Source organism: Medicago sativa, chromosome 6, assembly GCF_051527215.1.
Source record: "Medicago sativa cultivar Bolivia chromosome 6, Bolivia_mono, whole genome shotgun sequence".
Classification (NCBI taxonomy): domain Eukaryota; kingdom Viridiplantae; phylum Streptophyta; class Magnoliopsida; order Fabales; family Fabaceae; genus Medicago; species Medicago sativa.
This window is the reverse complement of record NC_140754.1, coordinates 71,704,634-71,726,327: the sequence shown is the minus strand read 5'-3', so window position 1 is coordinate 71,726,327 and position 21,694 is coordinate 71,704,634. Positions and strand designations below refer to the sequence as shown.

At 35.5% G+C, this 21,694-nt stretch overlaps 1 protein-coding gene, 1 long non-coding RNA gene and 1 pseudogene across 2 annotated transcripts; all 3 read right to left on the bottom strand.

Moving 5' to 3' along the window:
• Positions 1 to 1,119: 1,119 nt before the first annotated feature.
• LOC146916661 (uncharacterized) lies at positions 1,120 to 3,624 on the bottom strand (annotated as a pseudogene).
• A 5,817-nt stretch (positions 3,625 to 9,441) lies between these two features.
• Positions 9,442 to 9,963, bottom strand: LOC146916660 (uncharacterized). The gene is made up of 2 exons (XR_015015205.1): positions 9,850 to 9,963; positions 9,442 to 9,748 (listed from the first exon to the last, which is right to left on the bottom strand). It is a non-coding gene; the product is annotated as an uncharacterized LOC146916660 (long non-coding RNA).
• A 4,882-nt stretch (positions 9,964 to 14,845) lies between these two features.
• On the bottom strand, positions 14,846 to 15,426 carry LOC146916659 (uncharacterized). The gene is made up of 2 exons (XM_085721691.1): positions 15,179 to 15,426; positions 14,846 to 15,074 (listed from the first exon to the last, which is right to left on the bottom strand). The coding sequence occupies exons 1-2, from the start codon at positions 15,424 to 15,426 to the stop codon at positions 14,846 to 14,848; spliced, it is 477 nt and encodes a 158-aa protein (XP_085577817.1).
• Positions 15,427 to 21,694: the final 6,268 nt, after the last annotated feature.

Here is a 21,694-nt window from a genome sequence, read left to right as displayed (position 1 = left end):
ATCATCAGTCTCCCATTGTTATCCTTTACAAACAAAGTTTTGTATGTACCTCCTTTCCTGTACCCTTGACCTACAAGAAATTGAGTGAGTCTTTCATACCAGGCCCTAGGTGCCTGCTTCAATCCATACAAAGCTTTCTTCAATCTGTACACATGATTTGGAAAGCTAGGATCAATAAATCCTTTAGGTTGTTCAACATAGACTTCCTCATTCAAGTACCCATTCAGAAAGGCACTCTTAACATCCATCTGAAACAGCTTAAATTTGAGAATACAAGATACACCTAGTAGTAATCTTATAGACTCCAGTCTAGCCACGGGAGCAAATGTTTCATCAAAATCCAGACCTTCTATCTGGGTGTAGCCTTGGGCTACTAGTCTTGCCTTGTTTCTAGTCAAAATCCCAGGTTCATCAGACTTGTTCTTGAAGATCCACTTGGTGCCTATCACATTTACACCTTCAGGTCTTGGAACTAAATCCCACACTTCACTTCTTTTGAACTGATTTAGTTCCTCTTGCATTGCTTCAATCCAGAACTCATCTGTCAGAGCTTCTTTGACATTTTTAGGCTCAATCTTGGACATAAAACAAGAGTTGGCAATAACTCCAACTGATCTTCTGGTTGTGACACCTTCATCAGGATTTCCAATAACAAGTTCTAATGGATGATTCTTCTGAACTCGTGTGGAAGGACCCTTCTTAGTGGACATTTGATCTGACTCAGTATCATTATTTTCATGGTTCAGACTCAGTCACCTGAGTAGGTGCATTAGTTTCCCTAGTAGGTGTCACAGCATCATCATCAACATCAGGAACCCTCTCTTTAGCCACATCATCAATCACTACATTGATTGATTCCATCACAGTTTCAGTTTTAGAATTGTAGACCCTGTAGGCTCTGCTGTTAGTGGAGTACCCTAGAAAAATTCCCTCATCAATCTTAGGGTCCATCTTCCTTCTATAATCTCTATCAGACAAAATATAGCATTTGCTACCAAACACATGAAAGTATTTAACAATAGGTTTTCTTCCCTTCCAAAGCTCATAGAGAGTTGTAGTGGTACCAGTCCTTAGTGTCACCCTGTTGTGAATGTGGCAAGCTGTGTTCATAGCTTCAGCCTAGAACTGATATGGTAGGTGTTTAGTATGAAGCATGACTCTTGCAGATTCTTGAAGAGTCCTATTCTTTCTTTCCACCACACCATTTTGTTGAGGTGTTATAGGTGATGAAAATTCATGTTTAATACCCTCTTCAGCACAGTATTCACTATACCTAGTGTTTTCAAATTCAGTTCCATGATCACTCCTGATTTTAACAATACCACACCTTTTTTCTCTTTGTAATTGTGTACACAATTCTTTAAATACATCAAAGGTGTCTGATTTATCTCTAATAAAGTTAACCCAAGTGAACCTAGAGAAATCATCAACTACAACAAGAACATACCTCTTTCCACCAATGCTTTCAACTTGCATAGGTCCCATCAAATCCATGTGCAGAAGTTCAAGAACTTGAGAGGTTGTTTGATGTTCCAACCTTGGATGAGACATCCTCGTTTGTTTTCCAATCTGACATTCACCACATATGCTGCCTTCAACAATCTTCAGATCTGGTAAGCCTCTGATGGCTTCAGATGACATGGCCTTCCTCATCCCTTTCAGATGCAAATGTCCCAACCTTTGATGCCACAGTTTGATATCTTCCTCTTTGCTCAAGAGACATGTTGATATGAATGATTCTTCCTGAGATACCCACAAATAGCAATTGTCTTTGGATCTTGTACCTCTCATAAGAACTTCTCCTTTCTCATCTGAGATCTGACATTCTGGTTTGGTGAAGTTTACTCTCAGACCTAGATCACACAGCTGGCTAATGCTAATCAAGTTTGCAGTTAGTCCTCTGACTAGCAGCACATCATCAAGTCTTGGCAACCCATGTTTTATCAGGTTTCCAATTCCCACAATCTTTCCATTAGCTCCATCACCAAATGTGACATAACTGGTTACATATGGTCTTACATCCTCCAAATACGTTTCAACACCAGTCATATGTCTTGAACAGCCACTATCAAAATACCATTCTTCTTTAGATAATGCTCTAAGGGATGTATGAGCAATCAGACCAGCCTTGGTGTTTCTGTGGTTCCACCCATTCCTGGACAGATTCTGCTGGAAATGCTTGAATTCACCTTTCAGCTTGAAGCAGTAGGGTCTGATGTGTCCCTTCTCTCTACAGTGATCACAAACCCATATCTTTGACTTCTTCTTAGTCAGATGTTCCTCAGAATGTTGGAACATTGACTCTGCTGACTTCATTTCAGACTTCATTCCAGTCTGTTCATCAATCTGGTTCAGTTGAAGATTCAACCTTGACAGTTCATCATTGAGCTCTGAGATATGAGCCAGATTATCAAACCTTTCATCCTGCAGTTGTGCAATCTCTCTTGCTTGCTCTTCAAGTTTCTGTGTTAGTTCACTGTTTTTGGTCATCAGGTCATGATAGGATATAGCAAGATCTTCATAAGACATTTCTTCCTCACAAGACTCAGTGTCTGACATTATTCTACCAGCTAAGGCAAAAACATGACTAGCAGATTCAGCTTTCACTTCATCATCTGAGTCATCCCCATCTGACCAAGACACAGCAAAACTTTTCTTCTGTTTCTTTAGAAAAGTGGCACACTTTGTTCTGATATGACCATAGCCTTCACATTCATGACATTGTACCCCTTTGTAGTGAGAATCTACTTCATCAGGTCTTGTCATCTTCTCTTTAGTTGGTTGACTGTCAATGTTGGGTCGGATGTTCTGCCCATTTGATCTGGACCTTCTGTCAAATCTTTTAAAGATCTTCTTGAACTGTCTCCCAAGTAGTGCCAGAGACTCTACCATGTCTTCATCATCTTCAACATCTACTAGTGCATTATCAGCATTCACACTAGAAGTAAATGCAATACCTTTCCCCTTTTTGTCAGACTTGCTGTTGACAGTTAATTCAAAATTTTGCAGGGATCCTATCAATTCATCAACCTTTAGACTAGATATGTCCTGAGCTTCTTCTATAGCTGTAACTTTCATGTCAAATCACTTAGGTAGAGATCTGAGAATTTTCCTGACAAGCTTTTCGTCAGAGATTTTCTCCCCAAGGGACTCAAAAGAATTTGCAATGTCTAGGATATTTAAGTGATAATCCTGAATGCTCTCATCTTCTAACATTTTCAGATTCTCAAATTTAGTGGTAAGAAGTTGAATTTTAGCACTTTTTACCTTAGTTGTGCCTTCATGAGCAGTTTTGAGAATCTCCCAAGCATCCTTAGCCACAGTGCATTGCTTGATTAGTCTAAACATATTTTTGTCCACACCATTGAATAGAGCATTCAAAGCTTTTGAGTTTCCAAGAGCCAATTCATCTTCATCAGCACTCCATTCTTCTTCAGGTTTCAACACATCAGTCCTGTTGCCATCAGCATCAAGTTGCACAGGATGTTCCCAACCTCTCAGAACTGCCTTCCATGTTTTGCTGTCAATAGATTTGAGGAAGGCACTGATGCGTGATTTCCAGTAATCATAGTTGGACTCATCCAACAGAGGGGGCCTGTTTACAAAACCACCTTCCTTGTCCATAGTGCTAGAATAGTACTCCCTGGAGCTCACCCTAAAACAGGCAGGGTGCCTGCTCTGATGCCAATTGAAATTCTAGCGCACTTGTTTTAATATGTTCTGTCAGATGTTTTAACGTTTGCGATGTTCCGATTAATGTTTCAACGTCATGCGATGAACAGAAATAAAACAAGAAAATAAAGTGCAGAAAAGTAAAGAACACAAGAAGTTTGTTGACCCAGTTCAGCACAACACGCTTACATCTGGGGGCTACCAAGCCAGGAAGGAAATCCACTAGTGTAGTCCTTATTCAATAGCTCTCAGCAAACTCCTCGTTTACACTATATGACCTAGGACCTACCCGTCTAGACTTCAACCTAGGAACTCCTAGATCTGAGATCCCATCTCACTATCCTAATGGTCAGTCACTGCCCCAGTGACCTATCAGACCTCAAACACAAAAGATTAGAAGTTACCTTCCAACACAAACAACCAAACCTTGTTTCACAACTTCGGTTTGATGCACAAGAGTATCAATACTCACAAAACCAGTCCTAAATAAGTATCTAACACGACACTAGAAAGAACACACAATAGATTCTAGACTTGCATCACAAACGACACAAGAACAGAATACATGAAGACTCAAACCCTAAAGATCTAAACTTTTTAGTATGACGGCTTGAATGAGCAATTAGGTCTTGAAGTCTTCCTTTTATACTGAAGCAGCTTGGGCTAAATAATCATTGGACTTCAGTAAACTTGCAGATCGGTTCAGCAAACCTGCAAAACAGAATCAGAAACAATTCTGGAAAGTCCTAATATGTCGGAACCTATTTAGGAACATTCCAGATCGTAACAAATATTTCCTAAAATAAAATATCTATTTTAGTAATATTCCACAGCTGATTCTTATAAGATATGCGCGTTACTTGGTCAGTAAGTAAAGGAAATATGGTTTCCTTAAACGATAAAATACGCGCGTACAGATAAGGCAGAAACCCAGGCACACTGAACCGTGCCAGGATGTTGGAACATTTTAACCAACATCTCACAGAGCTGCCTAACCACATGCTGGAACATTGGTTCCAACTTACAGAACAAGGATATTTGTTTTAGCAACAATGCTGCCAACACAAATACCCAACAAAAATGCAAAGAATAAAATATTTTTTTCTTTCGTTACTTGAGGACAATCAACAGTTTAAGTTTGGTTGGGATGGCAGGTCATCTTACGCTATTCTTAGCATGTTTTTCAGTCATTTTCAATAGTTTTTAGCAGCAAAAAGGAGGAGTATTAGAACGATTGCCTATGATTTCGGGACTTTTGTAATGTTTTCTATATTTGAGCCTGTAATTCTAGTTTTCCCGAAACATAGCAGTTTTAGAGGGTTTTTGATGTAATTCACGAAGAAATCATGCAAATCGGCAAATCAAGAACAACTTAAGAATTGTCAAGACTTTGGGAAGACAAAGAATGACGATTCAAGAGGCCTTAGGAGACTTTACATAGGAAGGAAGTTTGTTTCCAAGTTCCGAGGCAAGTTATTTGAATACGAAAACCTAAAAACGATGAAGATTGAAGAATTTGGGTCCAGAAGCACAAGAGCATGCGCCTAGGGCATGGAATTTCATTACCATGCGCCTAGGCCATGAAAAATGTGCCTAGGGCATTTCCAAAGGGGCATATACGCCTCAAACATATGCTATGCGCCCCAAGCATCGAAAAATGTGGGGGCGCAATCGTCATTTTATTCGTTTTTCTGGGTTTAGCCCGCGTTTTTAGCCCAAACCCAGTTAGAAATCTTCACTATAAATACTAGCCTTCCTCATTCAAAAATTCTCGTTCTGAAGTGTGGCAGTTCAAGAGGAAGGCTACTTTGGAGCTTCGGGAGAGAGTTTATCTTCTCCTTGATTTTCTAAGGTATGTTTTTATCTTTAATAATTTGTTTTTTCGTTACCATGTGTAACTAAATCTTTTTAGGTTAGAGTTCTAAGATGAACCTCTGTATATTTTTTTTGGCTATTTATTTAATTTAATATGCCATTTATTTCATTGATTTATTCTTTTGTTCGCTATTAAGTTTTATTTGGAAGTATCCTCTCAAAAAAAAATTATTAGGAAGTGAGCGGTGCAACCCTAGATTAAGTACTTAGATTATGACAGGGCCTAATATTTCAATCACTAATTTGATGCTTATATCTTGATATTTATATCCCTTTACTGATAATTATCTATCTAGGAAGTAAGTGATTATTAACTAGCCAAAGATAGCATAGAAATTGTTGACCCTAGACGTAGGTACCCAGTGGATGATACCCATTGGGTCGTGTGGTGCATTACCGAAGCTACAAATTAATTGGTTAGTAATTAGGGAAACAAGAACCTAGTTTTCCGACTTAAAGCTATAACCTAATAGAACTATTCTCTTGAAACCCTAAGGTAGACGTAGATTAGGGCTGCCCGTTTGTAGAACTACTAAGAAATCATTGAGAGAGTGTGCTATGAGTTTCGTAAGATTCATAGATGGGCACGTTGGAACAAAATATGCTTAACATTACCACCTTAAGTTTTGATGATAACAAGATATTAAAAAGTCAATTGGATATGCTAATATTTGTTCAAGTGTGCAGGACCAAAGACTAAATATTTGTAAGTCTTAAATCAAAGTATTGGCTCTGAAAGAACAATAGAAAGCAATGGAATTTGCAAAGGAAGCTTAGGTTGCAAGTCTAAGTCTGAAGACCATCAGAGTCTGAAGATTCATCAAAAGCTGACTACCAGAGTCTGACGTCATCAAGCACCTGAAGACCATCAGAGTCTGAAGTCAAGAAGCTGGAGTTAGTTAAGTTAGTTACTTTGAAGACATAAGATTGCAGAAAGAATAGAAGCCTGGAGCAATGACTATTTCAGAGGAATTAGAAGGCATTGGATGCTTATCCACTGAAGAGAGCATGAGAAGGACATAGTACAATTGTACAACCACTACTCCACTACCATGTCTGCAATAGTACAAGCTACAGATGTGTCTATGCTGGTTATTTCTCCAAATAAGGAATGGATTTCAAATTATTCCCTCCTAGGACATTAACCAAATCAAGCAACAGATCATTAGTAATGATCATGCTTCAACAACGACTCTTTTGATCGGCTGGCAATCTTCAACGTATCTTTCACACCTCTATATAAAGGAGTGAAGACTTGAAGATAAATAGAGACTTAACAATGTTTTGATAGTGTCAAAGCTCTGCTGAAATTGTTGTGCATCAAAAACTTAGAATTTCTTATAAACTTTCATATCTTAGAAATTCTAGAGTCTTAAGAGTCTGATTTTGATTTGTATTGTGAACATCACTGATAGTATATTATGTGTTCAAACCAAATATCTTTCTATGTAATTTTGTTTGTTTAGAAATCTCTTGCTTTTGTGCTTGGCCATAGGAAATATCTTGCTTGTGTGCTTGAGTATTTGGAAATCTCTTGCTTGTGTGCTTGAGCATTTGTAATCCTATTCTGATTTTGGTGAACTCTCCTTGGAAGTGCAAGGGGGACAGGACTACTTCCAAATTGTGGAAAGAACCTGTATAATTGCTTTGTGTTTTTCTCTTCTCACTCTCTCTTTTACATTATCCGTTGCATTAGACTCTGAACTTTGTTCTTGAATCTGAACTCTATCACACTCTGAACATTGGACTAAGTTTAATAAGAAGAAAAAGCTAACACAATTCAACCCTCCTTCTTGTGTTTTACTCACCTTTAGGGTAGACCTAAAGGAATCTTGGCCTTCATTGCCTTGGGAAACACTCGAAACCAATATAATGTTTATGTTTCAATTACCTTTGAATTAACAAGACCTCGCACGAAAGGATCACCGTGCGATCAGAAGGTGCAGTTAGCCATCGGAGGGCTAGGCCAAATTTGGTACCCAGTGGATGATGCCCATTGGGTCAGGTTGTGCCTTACCTGAGTAGGAACTCCCAAATTACTCATGAATATACCGTCAAATTTACAAAAATAAGTAACAAGAATTGTTCGGACGAAAGGACAATCCATGTGGATACGATACTCTACTTATCACTTTATTACTTAATGAAACGACTAGTACACTTGCCATTAAATTAACCCAACACGTTAATGACATCACATTTTCAGAAATAATCACTCTGAAGTCTTGCTTTGCTTTGGTGAAAATACTGGTATTAGAAATGCTTTGCGTGCTAAAATTTCTGGTGCAATGAGGGCAATTGAGATAGCAAACTCTTATAACTGGAACAACTTCTGGCTTGAGACAGATTCTGAGCTTGTGATTAAAGCACTCAAAAACCCTACTTTGGTTCCTTGGAGATTTAGGAATAGATGGATGAACCGTCTTCTGCTTACATCTAAAATTAATTTCTAGGCCACTCATGTTTATAGAGAAGGCAATCAATGCGCAGACACATTAGTTAACCTTGGACATAATCTTGTTAATCTTACTGTTTGGTTACATGTCCCAACTTGCATTAATGTTTCTTATGTAAAAGATAAGTTAGGTTGGCCTATTTGTGACTTATTAAGGGATTTTGGTTTGGTCCCCCTCCCCCGGTTTCCTTTGCACATGTTTTTTCCTCTTTAGCCATATATATATTTTGGTAGTCTAGCACTTTGCTAGCTACCTTTTTTGGTTTAAAAAAAAAAAATTACACTCCCCTCCCTTCAAAGATGTTTGAATTACACTCCCCCCCCCCCCCCCCCCCCCCCCCCTCTCTTATTCAAAGGATATTAGAAAATATTTACTCCCCTCCCTTGAGAGAAGCTTGAATTACATTCTCCTCCCCTCTTATGTTAAAATCTATGATTTACTCCCTCAATAATTTTTTATTTTATTTCTAATAATCTAGAATAAGAAAAAATCGCTTGAATTACATTCTCCTCCCCTCTTATCTTAAAATCTATGCTTTACTCCCTCAATAATTTTTTATTTTATTTCTAATAATCTAGAAGAAGAAAAAATCTAACGCACTTCGTTGAAAAATAGTATTGCGGGTCCATTTTAATATAATCAAATTTTGAATACATATTTTTTGCTATTTTTATTCACAATTTCATTAACATATAATCTTAAACCCTATTATAATATATGAAACTACCCAAAATAAAATTAAAATATGTGAAAAAATATTAAAAGTCGATTAAGTATGGTTATTTAAAAGTGAATTTTACACTCCAAATTATAAATTAATAACAAAATATTTAAATTTAACGATCATTGACATTTAAATTATAAAGAAATGATTTTGGTTTTTTTTTTAAATGGTGATTCAAAATTAGTATATATTATAAAAATATTTATTTATATTAAAAAATTAAAGTGTGTCCTCGTGAGCTTAACTCAGTTCGTAGGGACAATGTATAATATATGCAAGGTACGGGGTTCGAGTTCCAGCCACCGCCAAAAAAAAAGATTAAAGTATAGTGCATATTTAATTATAAAGGGAGGGAGTTGCAATTCAAACATCTCTTAGAGAAGGGGAGTGTAATTTACTCTTATTATAATTATGCAAGGATTTTTTTTTTTTTTAGGGAATGCAATGATGTTGTTATATGCAATATCTTTAATGACCAAATGAAGGTACAAAAAAACGTGAATATGTTAATAAGAAACTTTAGAAATAATAGATAAAAGTACAAAAATTATTATGGAAAAATGCATTTAATTTTTTCAGATATCAAGGACGTACATATGCATCATAATACATGAGGAAATCTCAGCTAAGTTGGTACCTTAACTTCAATCATCTGTAAGACCTTAAAGAAACATATTATTAAAAAAAGAAAAAATTGGGGGGACTATGCCAAAATCCAAGAAAACAAACAACTGCCTCATTAAAAACCTTAACAAGAAAATCCAATGAGATAAAACTTGATGAAGGAAAAAAGAGTGCAGCATACACATAAAATTAAATTTAAAAGCTAGATAAACATAATTTATATTTTTAAGTAAAGAAAAAAAGTAGAAATAATGTGATGTCCCCTAGTTTCGATTGTGCAATTATGGCCCTTCATATGAACCTTCAATATACCACCCACAAAAACCATCAAAACACTTTGTATGGCAAGGACTAATCACCTTTGGACAATTAGCGTCAGAAGTGCAAGGAATAGTAACTACGTTGTCAAATAAGGAAGAAAAAAAATGTTACTAAAATGTGATAAAAAAGGGTGATAAAAAATTTAGAAAAAATTAAAATGGTGTGAAAAATGCTTACGCATTGTGGTTGCAGTCCTCTCAAATGCCGCTTCACCAAAAAATAGAGAAAGAAAGATAATCAAAGAATAAACAAACAGAAGAAACTGAGCCATATGTTTCATCCTTTGAATGTACTAAAGAGATTTATTTTGATCCTTTTATAGTTAAAACCTGAATGTTTTGTTAATTTCAATTCAACAGTTATTTGCTCTTAGAAGTAACAAAAAGCAATTTAAAAAAGAGTAATTAATTTTATATATGTTGTGTGTGACCCTTCAGCTCACTCAATATATTATCTTTCATGCATTTCACATTAAACTTTTAAATATATAAATTTATGAAGATGAGTATCACCAAATAGAAAAAGTATAATTATCCACATAAATTTGAAATAATGTTGTTACCAAAAAATAATTCAACTTCATGATGAATGAAATTTATATAAATTTCATATCTTTAATAAAAAAATATTAATATAAATTCATATTATACATCTACTATTATTAAATATAATAAGTAATATGTAACATCCTAAACAACTTTAAGTACTGACGACTGACCTACCAAACCAACAAGAGTATTTCTCGTCTTTTGGAAAGAGCCGGTAAAATAAATTCTCAATTAAGTGAAGGAAGTATGACTGCTTTACCAATAGTTGAGACCCAATCAGGAGATGTTTCAGCTTATATTCCTACTAATGTAATTTCCATTACAGATGGCCAAATATTTTTATTTGCCGATCTATTCAATGCTGGAATCAGACCAGCTATTAATGTGGGTATTTCCGTTTCCAGAGTTCGATCGACGGCTCAAATTAAAGCCATGAAACAGGTAGCTGGTAAATTAAAATTGGAATTGGCACAATTCGCAGAATTAGAAGCTTTTGCATAATTTGCTTCTAATCTCGATAAAGCTACGCAAAATCAATTGGCAAGAGGTCAACGATTGTACGAGTTGCTTAAACAATCTCAATCAGCTCCTCTCACTGTGGAAGAACAGATAATAACTATTTATACTGGAACGATTGGTTATCTTGATTCATTAGAAATTGATTAGTTACGGAAATTATATATATATATATATATATATATATATATATATATATATATATATATATAACAAGGAGAATTACATAGAGAGAAAGGGAACCAAACACACAAATTTTCTCTAAAGGAAATAAAATTAAACCTAGGGAGCAAACACCAAGAGTCATTCCTCCACCTCTCAAGCACCGCGTTCAACGATCCAAAATCTCCAAAATCGAACGGTTCTGATTCTCGAACTAGTGAATCATGAGGGAGGCTATGCCATCCTCAATACTACGGCTGATGTTTGTTCTGCAACCGCATTGAACGCAACGACACTACCTTCACTTCTTCCGCAACCGGAGGACATTCCTCTTCCGCCGCCGTCTCCTCGAGCTTTGCCGCCTCCGGAGGTGAACAAAGTCCTCACGAACCTGGTAGCATTTGCAAGGTCACTATACAATTGTCCCATTTGCACCTCCATGTTCTTCATAGTAATCTCGTGTCGCTTTTGCATCTCGTCAACCTCCTTAGCTAGTCTGTCAAGTTGCCCTTGGGTATTCTTCAAACTTTGAGATAATATCTCTTTCATACTTTGCCTTAGGTTTTGTTGTTGAGTTCCTTGGGGGCGGTTTGTCTGTGGTGGTTGTAAAACATTGTTGCTTCGGTAAGAGAAGTTTGGATATTCTGCCCAACCTGGATTGTAAGTGTTTGAGTATGGATTCCTCTGCTGCCTAGAATAATTCCCCATATACTTTACATGCTCTTCTAAAAACCCCAAACTTTCTGGTAAGCAAGCATCACTTTCATGAGCTTGCTCACATATGTTACAGTTGGTTTTTGCAGAGAGTTGTGCAACTTCACGAGCTTCCAACCTTTTTGCTATTGTTTCTAGTTGTATGCTGAGAAGTTTATTTCTAGCAAGTTGTCGCAGCGCGAAAAATAAAAATACGGCCACGAGCGTAAACACTCGCAATGATAACGGAGTCGCCACCGAACTTTATTTATCCCAAAAGAGGGAAAGGAAAATATCGATAAAACCTTGGGTGAACATGGTCTGTGAACCATGAGATGGGTTCGGAAGTTGGTTATGCGAGAGGAAGGTGTTAGCACCCCTCGCATCAGTTGTACTCAACGGTAACCATTTAGGGGGAAGGTTCACTTACTCTCACAGGTTTAGGTTATCTGCCTATATGTTGGTTTCTTATTTCTACATTATTAAAACAAAAGATTTTTTTATTTGGGGTGCTTAACGAGATATTGTGATCCCGCTCCTACGTATTCCCATGTGCAATGGGAACTCAAAGCTACGTAGTTCTTTGTAAAAAAAGATTTGCGGGTTGGTTGTTTTTAGCGAATAATTCTTATGTCACATTTCGCTGATACAACAATGCTTGTATGCTCACATTAGGAAGCTTAAGGATGTGTATGTGTTAGAGGAATAAATAAAACAATATCCGGTTAAAGAAACAAGTTAATAACGAATAATGTTTATGTCGCATCCCGGTGATCCAACAAAAACTTGTGTGCTTGCGGAGGCTTAAGCTTTGCATGTGTCCGAGGAATGGATAAAACATTATCCATTTTTCTTAAAAAGGACATTAAGTGTGTTGGATTGATTTCAAGGTTTTTAGAATGAGGATAATCCCAAGATGACGAGACATACGTCAGGGATAGGAACTATTCGGGTACGAAAAGATATACATCGGATCGACCCTTTTCCATTCTTTTTATTATGAAAATATCTTAAGTTAAATAGTGAGGATAACCCAAGATCGCGAGACATACGTCAGGGATAGAAATTATTCGGGTGCAAAAAGACATACGTCAGATCGACCCTTTTTCACTATATTTATTATTAAAAAAATATCTTAACTTAAATAGTGAGGATAACCGAAGATCACGAGACATACGTCAAGGATAGGAATTATCGGGGTGCAAAGAGACATACGTCAGATCGACCCTTTTTCACTATATTTATTATAAAAATGCCTTTAATAAATAGTGAGGATAACCCAAGATCACAAGACATACGTTAGGGATAGGAATTATCGGGGTGCAAAGAGACATACATCAGATCGACCCTTTTTCACTGTGTTTATTATAAAAAATAAAATTTTTGTTGCATCAGACAAACCAAAAATGAAGAGAAAAGTGAAAGGGTGGAAAATGAGAGAATGCGACATGAATATGAAAATGAATGAATGAGAATGCAATAAATACACAAGTAAATAAATACGCATGCAAGACTTAAAATAAATAAATAAATGAACATATAAAACACAACAATAATGGAGCAAATGAATAAAAAAAAATAAATGAACATAAAATCATTAAATAAACATCATAAGAGAAAAAAAAAATAGGCGCTCTAAGAAGAACGCCTTTGTTAGTGCAAAGATTTGACTCAATAAGCTTAAATAAGCTATTGTTCAAAGAATCACCTATTTACATAAGCTAAAAAGAAAATGAATAAATTAAAAAAAATGACTTATAAAAATAAGCCAACAAAAAGAAAAGAAGATCTAAAAAGATCATCTTTGTTAGTGCAAAAAATTGATTCAAATGCTTAAATAAACACTTGTTCAAATAAGCACTTATTAAAATAAAAAGAAACTTATGAAAATAAACAAACAATCAAATAAAGGGTTCTAAAAAAGAAACAGTTATTCAAATAAAGTATTCTGAAAAGAACACTATTAGAGTGCATAAAATTCGACTCAAGAGCTTAAACGGTCAACAACAACACCACCATTTCATTCAAAAACTCCAAAACCCAAACGGTCATCAAAACTCACAAATGAATATACCAAATTGCAAGATTTTCGCACTGATCATGAATCTATGTTTAGATTTCACAATGGAAGTTTGTACAGAGAGAAACGTAAATAAAAACTTCAAACAAAAAAAAATCAATAACTCACAAACAACGTTTTAAGCAAATCTAAACATTGGAAAAGCTTCATAACACTTCAAGTAACATAAATATACCGAAACCCACCTTGTTTGAGCCCCAAATTGTTCTAACCAATTCCACCTTTTTCTTAGCAATGATGAGTTTAGGATTCATGGTTCTTGGTGGTTTTTCTTGCGTTTTTGAGTGGTTTTGATCTTTTGAGAGTGTTTGGAAGCTTTTGATTGAAGAAAAATGAAGGTTTATGGTGATTTGAGAAATTTTTATTTTTCTATGAAAATGGTGATTTTTTTATCTTCAACTTCCCAGCCCCCCCTTCATCTGAGCTTATGAGGTATTTATAGAAGGAGTAACTTGGTGATCAAGTGTGGAAAATTAGGGTAAGAGTGGTTGAGAAAAGGGCAATTTAGAATTTTTGCAAAAATGAGATTTTTTGAGTTTTTTGTCATGCCTTTGGTCATGGGTGATGAGGTGTACAAAAATGATGAGTTGTTATGTGTGAGGATGGTTCTAGATGCTAAAATTGTAGTGAGGGAATCAAATGGGAGGGAAGTGTGCATTTGAAGTGAATTTGTCAAAATTGGTGTTTTTTTTGATTTAATTTGAATTTTGTGCTATTGAAAATACAATTGGTGCAAAGTTATGATTTTCGTGATTGGAAATGATATAGAAATGAAATGAATCAAAGTTAGAATTTTGGGTGTGATGAAATTGACTTTTCTTGAGAACGAAGTAACAAAATAAATTATGAAAAAATAAATAAAAATGTGCATAAAAATGAGAAATTTGAAGCTAACTTGTAAATACAAGTAGCTACTATGGAAATGCATTTGATGCAAAAAAAAAAAAAAAAAGATTTATTTTGAGAAAATTGACTTTTGGTCAACTGTTGACTTTGGTCAAAGGTTGACTTTTTTTGTAAAAATTTAGAAAACAAGAAGAAAGAATGAAAGTTTTGGCTAGGGCAAAATTGGGGTATGACACAAGTAAAATATCCTGAGTGTTTAGATCTATCATACATTTCTTCCTTGGGGTCGCCTCTTCCTTGGGGTCACAAGTAAAATGTCCTTTTTTTGTCAATCAGCTCTCGTACCTCCTGCAGAAGCATCTAGTAACATCCGAGTTTCTGGTTTTAATCCCGTAGTGAAGGCTTGCATGATATCCATTTCTGACAACTTGGGACCAGGACACCTCTTCAACAGTAGCTTGTACCTCTCCCATGCATCATACAGTACTTCTCGCTCTTGTTGCTTGAAGTTGGAAATCTCCTTCTTCCGCACCAAGTATTTTTCAGTTGGGAAATACCTGTCCAAGAATTCCCTCTTAAGCTGATCTCAAGTCTCGATTGTACCACTTGGTAATGCATCCAGTCAATCCATGACCTTCCGGTCAGAGAATAAACAAAAAACCTGAGTCGTTTGTCTGATTCTGACACCTCAGCTGGGTTGATTGTGATGCAGGCATCCAGAAAGTGTGTCAAATAAGCGTTGCAATAGGTCATCTCTTTACCTGAAAATTGGTTAGATTTCAAATTCATCATAACACTATTCTTGATGTCAAACACCGCCAGGTTTGCTGGTTGGAAACCAAGTGATACTTCATCTAAGTTGTCTAGCCTCCCATAGTCTCCTAGGGTAATGCGGCGTTCATCTCTCATTTCTTACTCGTCTGATGAATAGTCTTAAATTGGGATTGTTTCATGCTATTCTGTCCTTTCTCTTGCAAATCAGGCTGCTTTGCGAAATGCTTGTTTAGTTTTGTCTATGTTTGGATCAAATTGCAGAACACCTGTTTTGGTATTACGGATAAAACAAACTACACAAAGTTCTTAGTAGGTGTTAGCCTGTAAATTCAACAGGCTCATTTAATATGGTCAACATTTGTTTGACCTTTTACTTTGCAGAAATCAAAGGCTATCTCATTCTAAGGTTGAAGATTTCGACAAAAATAGCAAGCTAACACGTGATTTGAAGTTCGATGGAACAAAGTTGAAGAGAGCTCGCGTCTAGGTCAAGCAATGAAGGTGGGAAAGCACGATTTCAAGCTTGGAAGCGGTTTCCTTAGTAGAAATGTGGGGCAAGCAGTTGTCTAAGATGGAGGAAGTGCTGATCATGGGGTTAGTGGCTCGCCAGTTAGGATTTTAGTATAAATAAGTGTTTCCAAGCCAGAAAATGGGTCGCAAATCATATACAGAATTCTACAACACTCAAACTACCGGCGTCTAGGGAAACGAGTTATACAGAATGTATGTAAACTGATTTGTAGACGACCTTTATTTTAATGCATTGCATTTACCTTTTCCTTTAAGTTTACATGCTTAAAGCCCTTTATCTTTTCGTTTTTACTTTACGTTGCTTTTGTTTGCAATCTCAAACCTGTCGAGAGACAGTGCCTATTTTTTACAAACCTGTCCTACTCTCTAAGTAACATGAGTGCATCTCGTGGCTCTTTTTCAAACCCTTTTTTCGATCAAAACCTTTGCACAACATGCTCCTGAGATCTCTAGTTTGGTCTCGCTTGTAATAATCAGAACTAGCCCGTAGTTTTCCGAAAACATCGGCAAACAAAAGGAAAAAGTCAATTGGAATAATATTTTTGGTACTTTTAAAATTTTTGAATTTTTTTTGGTATTTTTGAATTTTTTTTAAAACAGAAAAATAAAATGCGGAAAAATAAATGACTGAAAAATAGAGATTGAAAATAAGTAATTAGAATCGCTTAGTCGAAAATATCAACAAACCCCGACAACTGCGCCAAAAACTTGATGTGCAGATTAGGCAAGTGTACAAAATCGTTTACCAAGTAATAAAGGGATAAGGAGAGTATCGTATCCACATGGATTTTCGTTTCGTCCAAACAATTCGCATTACTTATTTTGAAGTTAACGATATAATAAAAGATAAGGGTTATAAAGTTGCAATTTTTATCTATTTGCAACAGAGCAAGTTTACCTATTTTTGGGTGCAGAAAAGTAACTAGCGGTTAGGATTCTTCGAATCCCCCTATTTATATTGTTGGATATTAAATAACAATCATGTCACGTTTATTTATCTTAGGTAGACTATACAAGTGATGAGGCTTTTAGGACGTGACAAACCTAGTAGGTTTGAAACTACACCTGCTGATCACACAATGATCCTTACGTGTGGGGTCTATAAATCTCGGTTAACTAGGTCTATCCCTCCAATGTTTGGTTGCACCTGCTGGTCACACGGCGATCCTTATGTGCGGGGTCCTACCACCTCAAAGGTAATTGAAAACATAGACTTTATGTTGACTTTCCACCATTTCCGAAGGCAATGAAGGCCAAGGTTCCTTAGGTCCGCTCATCTATGAATCTTAGGACACTCATAGCACACTCTTTTACCAAAGGCTTAAGAGAATGGTTCTATTAGGTTTATTCCCCGGAGTCGCTTGTTTCCTTAATCACTAACTAGTTACCTCCTAGGTTCAGCCCTACTGGTTTTAGGAGATACATATGTGTATCATAGAAAAGAGTACGGCTAAGAATATAGGTTCTTTTCACCAAGCCAGACCCGCTTGAATGTATTGTGGTAAGTTAGTTTTTGCTCTGCTATAAATGTGATGAATGATTCCTGAGCACAACTCCTAGAAAGGTGTGTTTTTCATGAAAAAAATCCAAATAATAAATTATGTTTTTCTTTCGTTACTTTAGGACAAGAAACAGCTAAGTTTGGGGTTGTGAGGACAGATCATCTTACATTATTCTTAGCATGTTTTTCAGTTATTTTCTGTAGGTTTTAGCAGCAAAAAGGAGGAGTATTAGAACAATTGCCAATGATTTCGAGACTTTTGTAATTTTGTCTATATTTGAGTCTGTAATTCTAGCTTTCCCGAAACATATCAATTTTAGGGGGTTTTTGAAGTAATTCACGAAGAAATCATGCAAATCGGAAAATCAAAAACATCTGAAGAATTGTGAAAACTTAGGAAAACCAAGAATGAAGATTCAAGAGACCTCGGGAGAATTAAAAGAGGGAGGAATTATGTTCCCAAGTTCTAAGGCAAGTTATTTGAAGATGAAGACCTAAAACGAAGGATAATCAAAGAATTTGGGCCCAAGAGCATTATTCAGAGCATTAATCAAAACTCCACCAATTAAACATCATTAAATTAATTAGAAATAGAAAATCAGGGTGTTATAGTTATTGTCACACCGGAGCATTATCCGCCACCATTGCCACTCATCCGTTCTCACCTGACACATCATAATTGTTATTGTGCATGAATCCAGTAAGTCATACGTTTTCAATTCATGCTTTCGCAAACTCTTTCGAAAATGGAAAAACGCTATTCACCCCCCCCCCTCCAGCGCATATTCCCTGGGGGTGGTTAATTGTTGTGGCATCTAGGTTGTTTGCAAAACTTAAACATGGTAGAAAAATCAAACAGTGTAAATGGGTTAGAAGATGCATTACATGTTTGTTGACGTTTGATGAGTGTATAAACTTTTTTGCAATCCTTCTTCAATGATTTGGGACCAAAAAATTTCACCAAAATTCCAAACTTTTGGGTTTTTCACAATAGAAGATAGGAAAGAAAAAAAGTGTGTATGAAGTGTAAGCTGGTAGACTATGCCAAAATAAAGAAAAGTGCACACAATGGCAATTAACTGCCGCTGGCCTTCAAACTGCCCATGGGGTATTAGCATAATATTTGAAAATTGTTGTTCACACTTCTTAAAAGGCTGAAAACATCAGTAAAAAACGCAAATACCCCCTCGGTAGTTAACTACCGATGCAATGAACCGTCGACAATTAACTACCGAGGTTCCTTCGGCAGTTAACTGCCGATGCTCTGTTATAAGAACATAACATACATAGAAATTTCCAAAACTCCATTGTTGCGGTTTTGAGATTCTTAGGTGCGATTTTCTCTAGGTTAAAGTCATTCAACGCCAATTACGAACACAAAATTAAGTAAGTGCTTATTATCCTATTGCAATGGCTTTTTTTGATTGAATTGTTAGATTTTTTGGATAAATTTTCACATGATAAGGTTTTGTTGATTTTTTATTTTTGATTTTATGATGTTAGATGTTTATGATTTATTGATTAGTTAGATGTTGATTAGAGTATAATTGATTGAATTATGTTAGAAAATGTAAGGAATTGTTAGAAATTGTTAGGTATTGTTAGAAATCTTTAGGAATTGTTAGAAATTGTAAAAATTGTTAGGAATTTGTGGTAGAATTTTTAGGATTATAGTAAGTTTTGATCTGATGTTTGCATTGTGTAGATATGTCTCAGAAACAGGGCGATCCTGCTCAATTACAAAAAGAGGGTGAGAAAAGGAAAGCAAAATCGATTGTCTCATTGCACCGAATCGGATGTGATGGTTCCTTTAAAAAAAGCAATTCAAAGGTGTCGGTGTACAATCATTCAGGGCTGAGGAGGAGCGGAAGGACTTGTTACTTTGGTCCTCAACTAAAAGCAAGTGCCCCAGGGACTGTCGAGGATAATCCAATTGACTTATGTGACGAGGAAGATGACTAAATGTAATGTCTAACTATTTTGGATATTTTTTATGTTTTTTTTTATATTTTGCGCATTTTGGTTTACATTTTGGTACTTTGAATAAAGTTTCGTATTGAATAATTTCGATTAAAGTTGCGTATTGAATAAATTTGATTAAAGTTGCGTATTGAATAAATTCGAATAAAGTTGCACAAATACACAAAATCAATTAAAAAATACACAATTTTATTTAGTTTTAATTTCATCTACATTACATTACATTCTCCCTAAATGTGGTATAATCATGATGTTGAATTTAAGTTTAATTTTTGGAAGTTTACTGAAAATCTTGGCATTGAAGTGTCATATACTTCGGGTAGAGATTTGCAACTTTCTTTGAAAAGTCAAAAGAATGAAGAGAACACAACAAATGTATTATATCAAATCAACTATATAAATTTTCACATCGAATTACCCCATATAAGATGAGTCATCACATAAAGGAATGCATTACAAGAGGTTGCGTTGAACTTAATCTACTGCCCTGCCAACTAACAAGTTTCAATTGACAGAGGAGCATGATCAAACTCAACGGAACGTCTCAAAGGTGCATTCCTGTCATCACATAAAAGAATGCATTCCAAGAGGTTTCTTTAAATTGAATCTTACTGCCCTGCCAACTGACAAGTTTCAATTGACAGAGGAGCACGATCCAATTCAAAGGAACCTCTTAGAGGTGCTTTCCCTTATGTGACACTCATCTTATACGAAGGAATTCGATGTGAAAACCTATAAAGTTGATTTTCTATAATGCATGTTGTGTTCTCTTTAACTTTTCAAAGAATCTACAAATCTCTACCCTAAGTATACGACACTTCAATACCAACATCTTCAGCAAACTAACAAGAATTAAACTTAAATTTCAACAAAATAAAGACAGTACATAATAATGATGCTACTTAAACATAATTTTCTGGCAGAATCAAACTGTTGAGAATATCTTTAGGCGATCTCAGCAACGTAGCTTCCAACTCAATTACCGGGAACATGCGTTCTCGATAATATCTATAGAACATGCTCCTCAAGCAGTCATCATCTGTAGCATTATCTTTTCGATCTGCAAATAACCGAGACGTGCATACGGAAGGTCCTCCACCTTCCTTGTGTCTCCTGGGTTGATTCCTTGATTGATTTCGTTCAGTTGATCTTTCAAATCATTTAGCGTAATATCGACCCGGACCTTGAGCTTTGAACAAATGATGGTCCATTGTTTCAGATCTACACCATAAGAAATTAAACAGTCAACGAAAAATTCATTCAAACATTTCATCAAACACTTGGAGTGCAAATCATACATAAACCCTAAAACTCATAACTATAACATAAACATGCAAACATTTTAACAAAATTAATCAACTTATATCTACTCTTAAAATGAATCATATACTCTTACTTCTAAATCTACTTAAAAACTAAAATTAAAAAAAATATATAAAAACACCAAAAATTAAATTAACCTAAAACTCATAACTTTAACATGCAAACATTTTTACAAAATTAATCAACTTACATCTACTCTAAAAATGAATCATAATATCTTACTTGTAAATCTACTAAAATTATAAAAATTGAAAAAACAACAAAATTTAACCTAAAATTAAAATTATAAAAAAAAAAAAAAAAACAATAGCACTATGATAACTTGTGATTTTGTTGAATAAATTTGGATGAATTTTGAAAAAGTGAGAGATTGAGTGATTTTGGTAGAGATTTTGAGAGAGATTTGATAATGGATGAGATAGGGGAAGAGTGAGTTATGTCTGGATTTGTATCAGGATCGCATCGGTAATTAAATGCTGATGGATGCCGCGGTAGTTAACTACCGCCGGTTATTTGCATTGGCACTTAACTGCCACCAAGGCGTTTGGGTCTTTTTGTGATGTTTTTCAGCCTTATATCATGTGTCAACAACAATTTTCATCATATTTTTTAAGAAAACATATGATGCTACCAAATAACACATATCATGCTCCAATTAATTTCATTTCATAAAGATACATTGCAAACCAAATATTAGCTTTAGTATCCACGGGTTATGCAAAAAATCGCAAGAAAAAAAGCCTCTTGAATTCTGCAACTTTGCAACCCATAGGTGTATGATTGAGAAGGAATTCTCAAGAAAAATTGCTCACTTAAATTAGCCTCAGAATTTTTATTTAAGGAAAGCCATGGGGAAACTTTTTACTCCCACCTACATGACTTCAGATGTAAACATCCCAAAAAATACATAATTTATGTTGTCAAAAAGTACACTTTCAAATGAGAAGTTAATAGGTCTTTACCCCTTGTAATATAGGTTATTTCCGGTTTTCCCCCTGTAAATTTTTTTTTTTATTCACCCCCCTGTAATTTTTTTTATTTACCCCCCTAATAGGCTAAACAAAAACG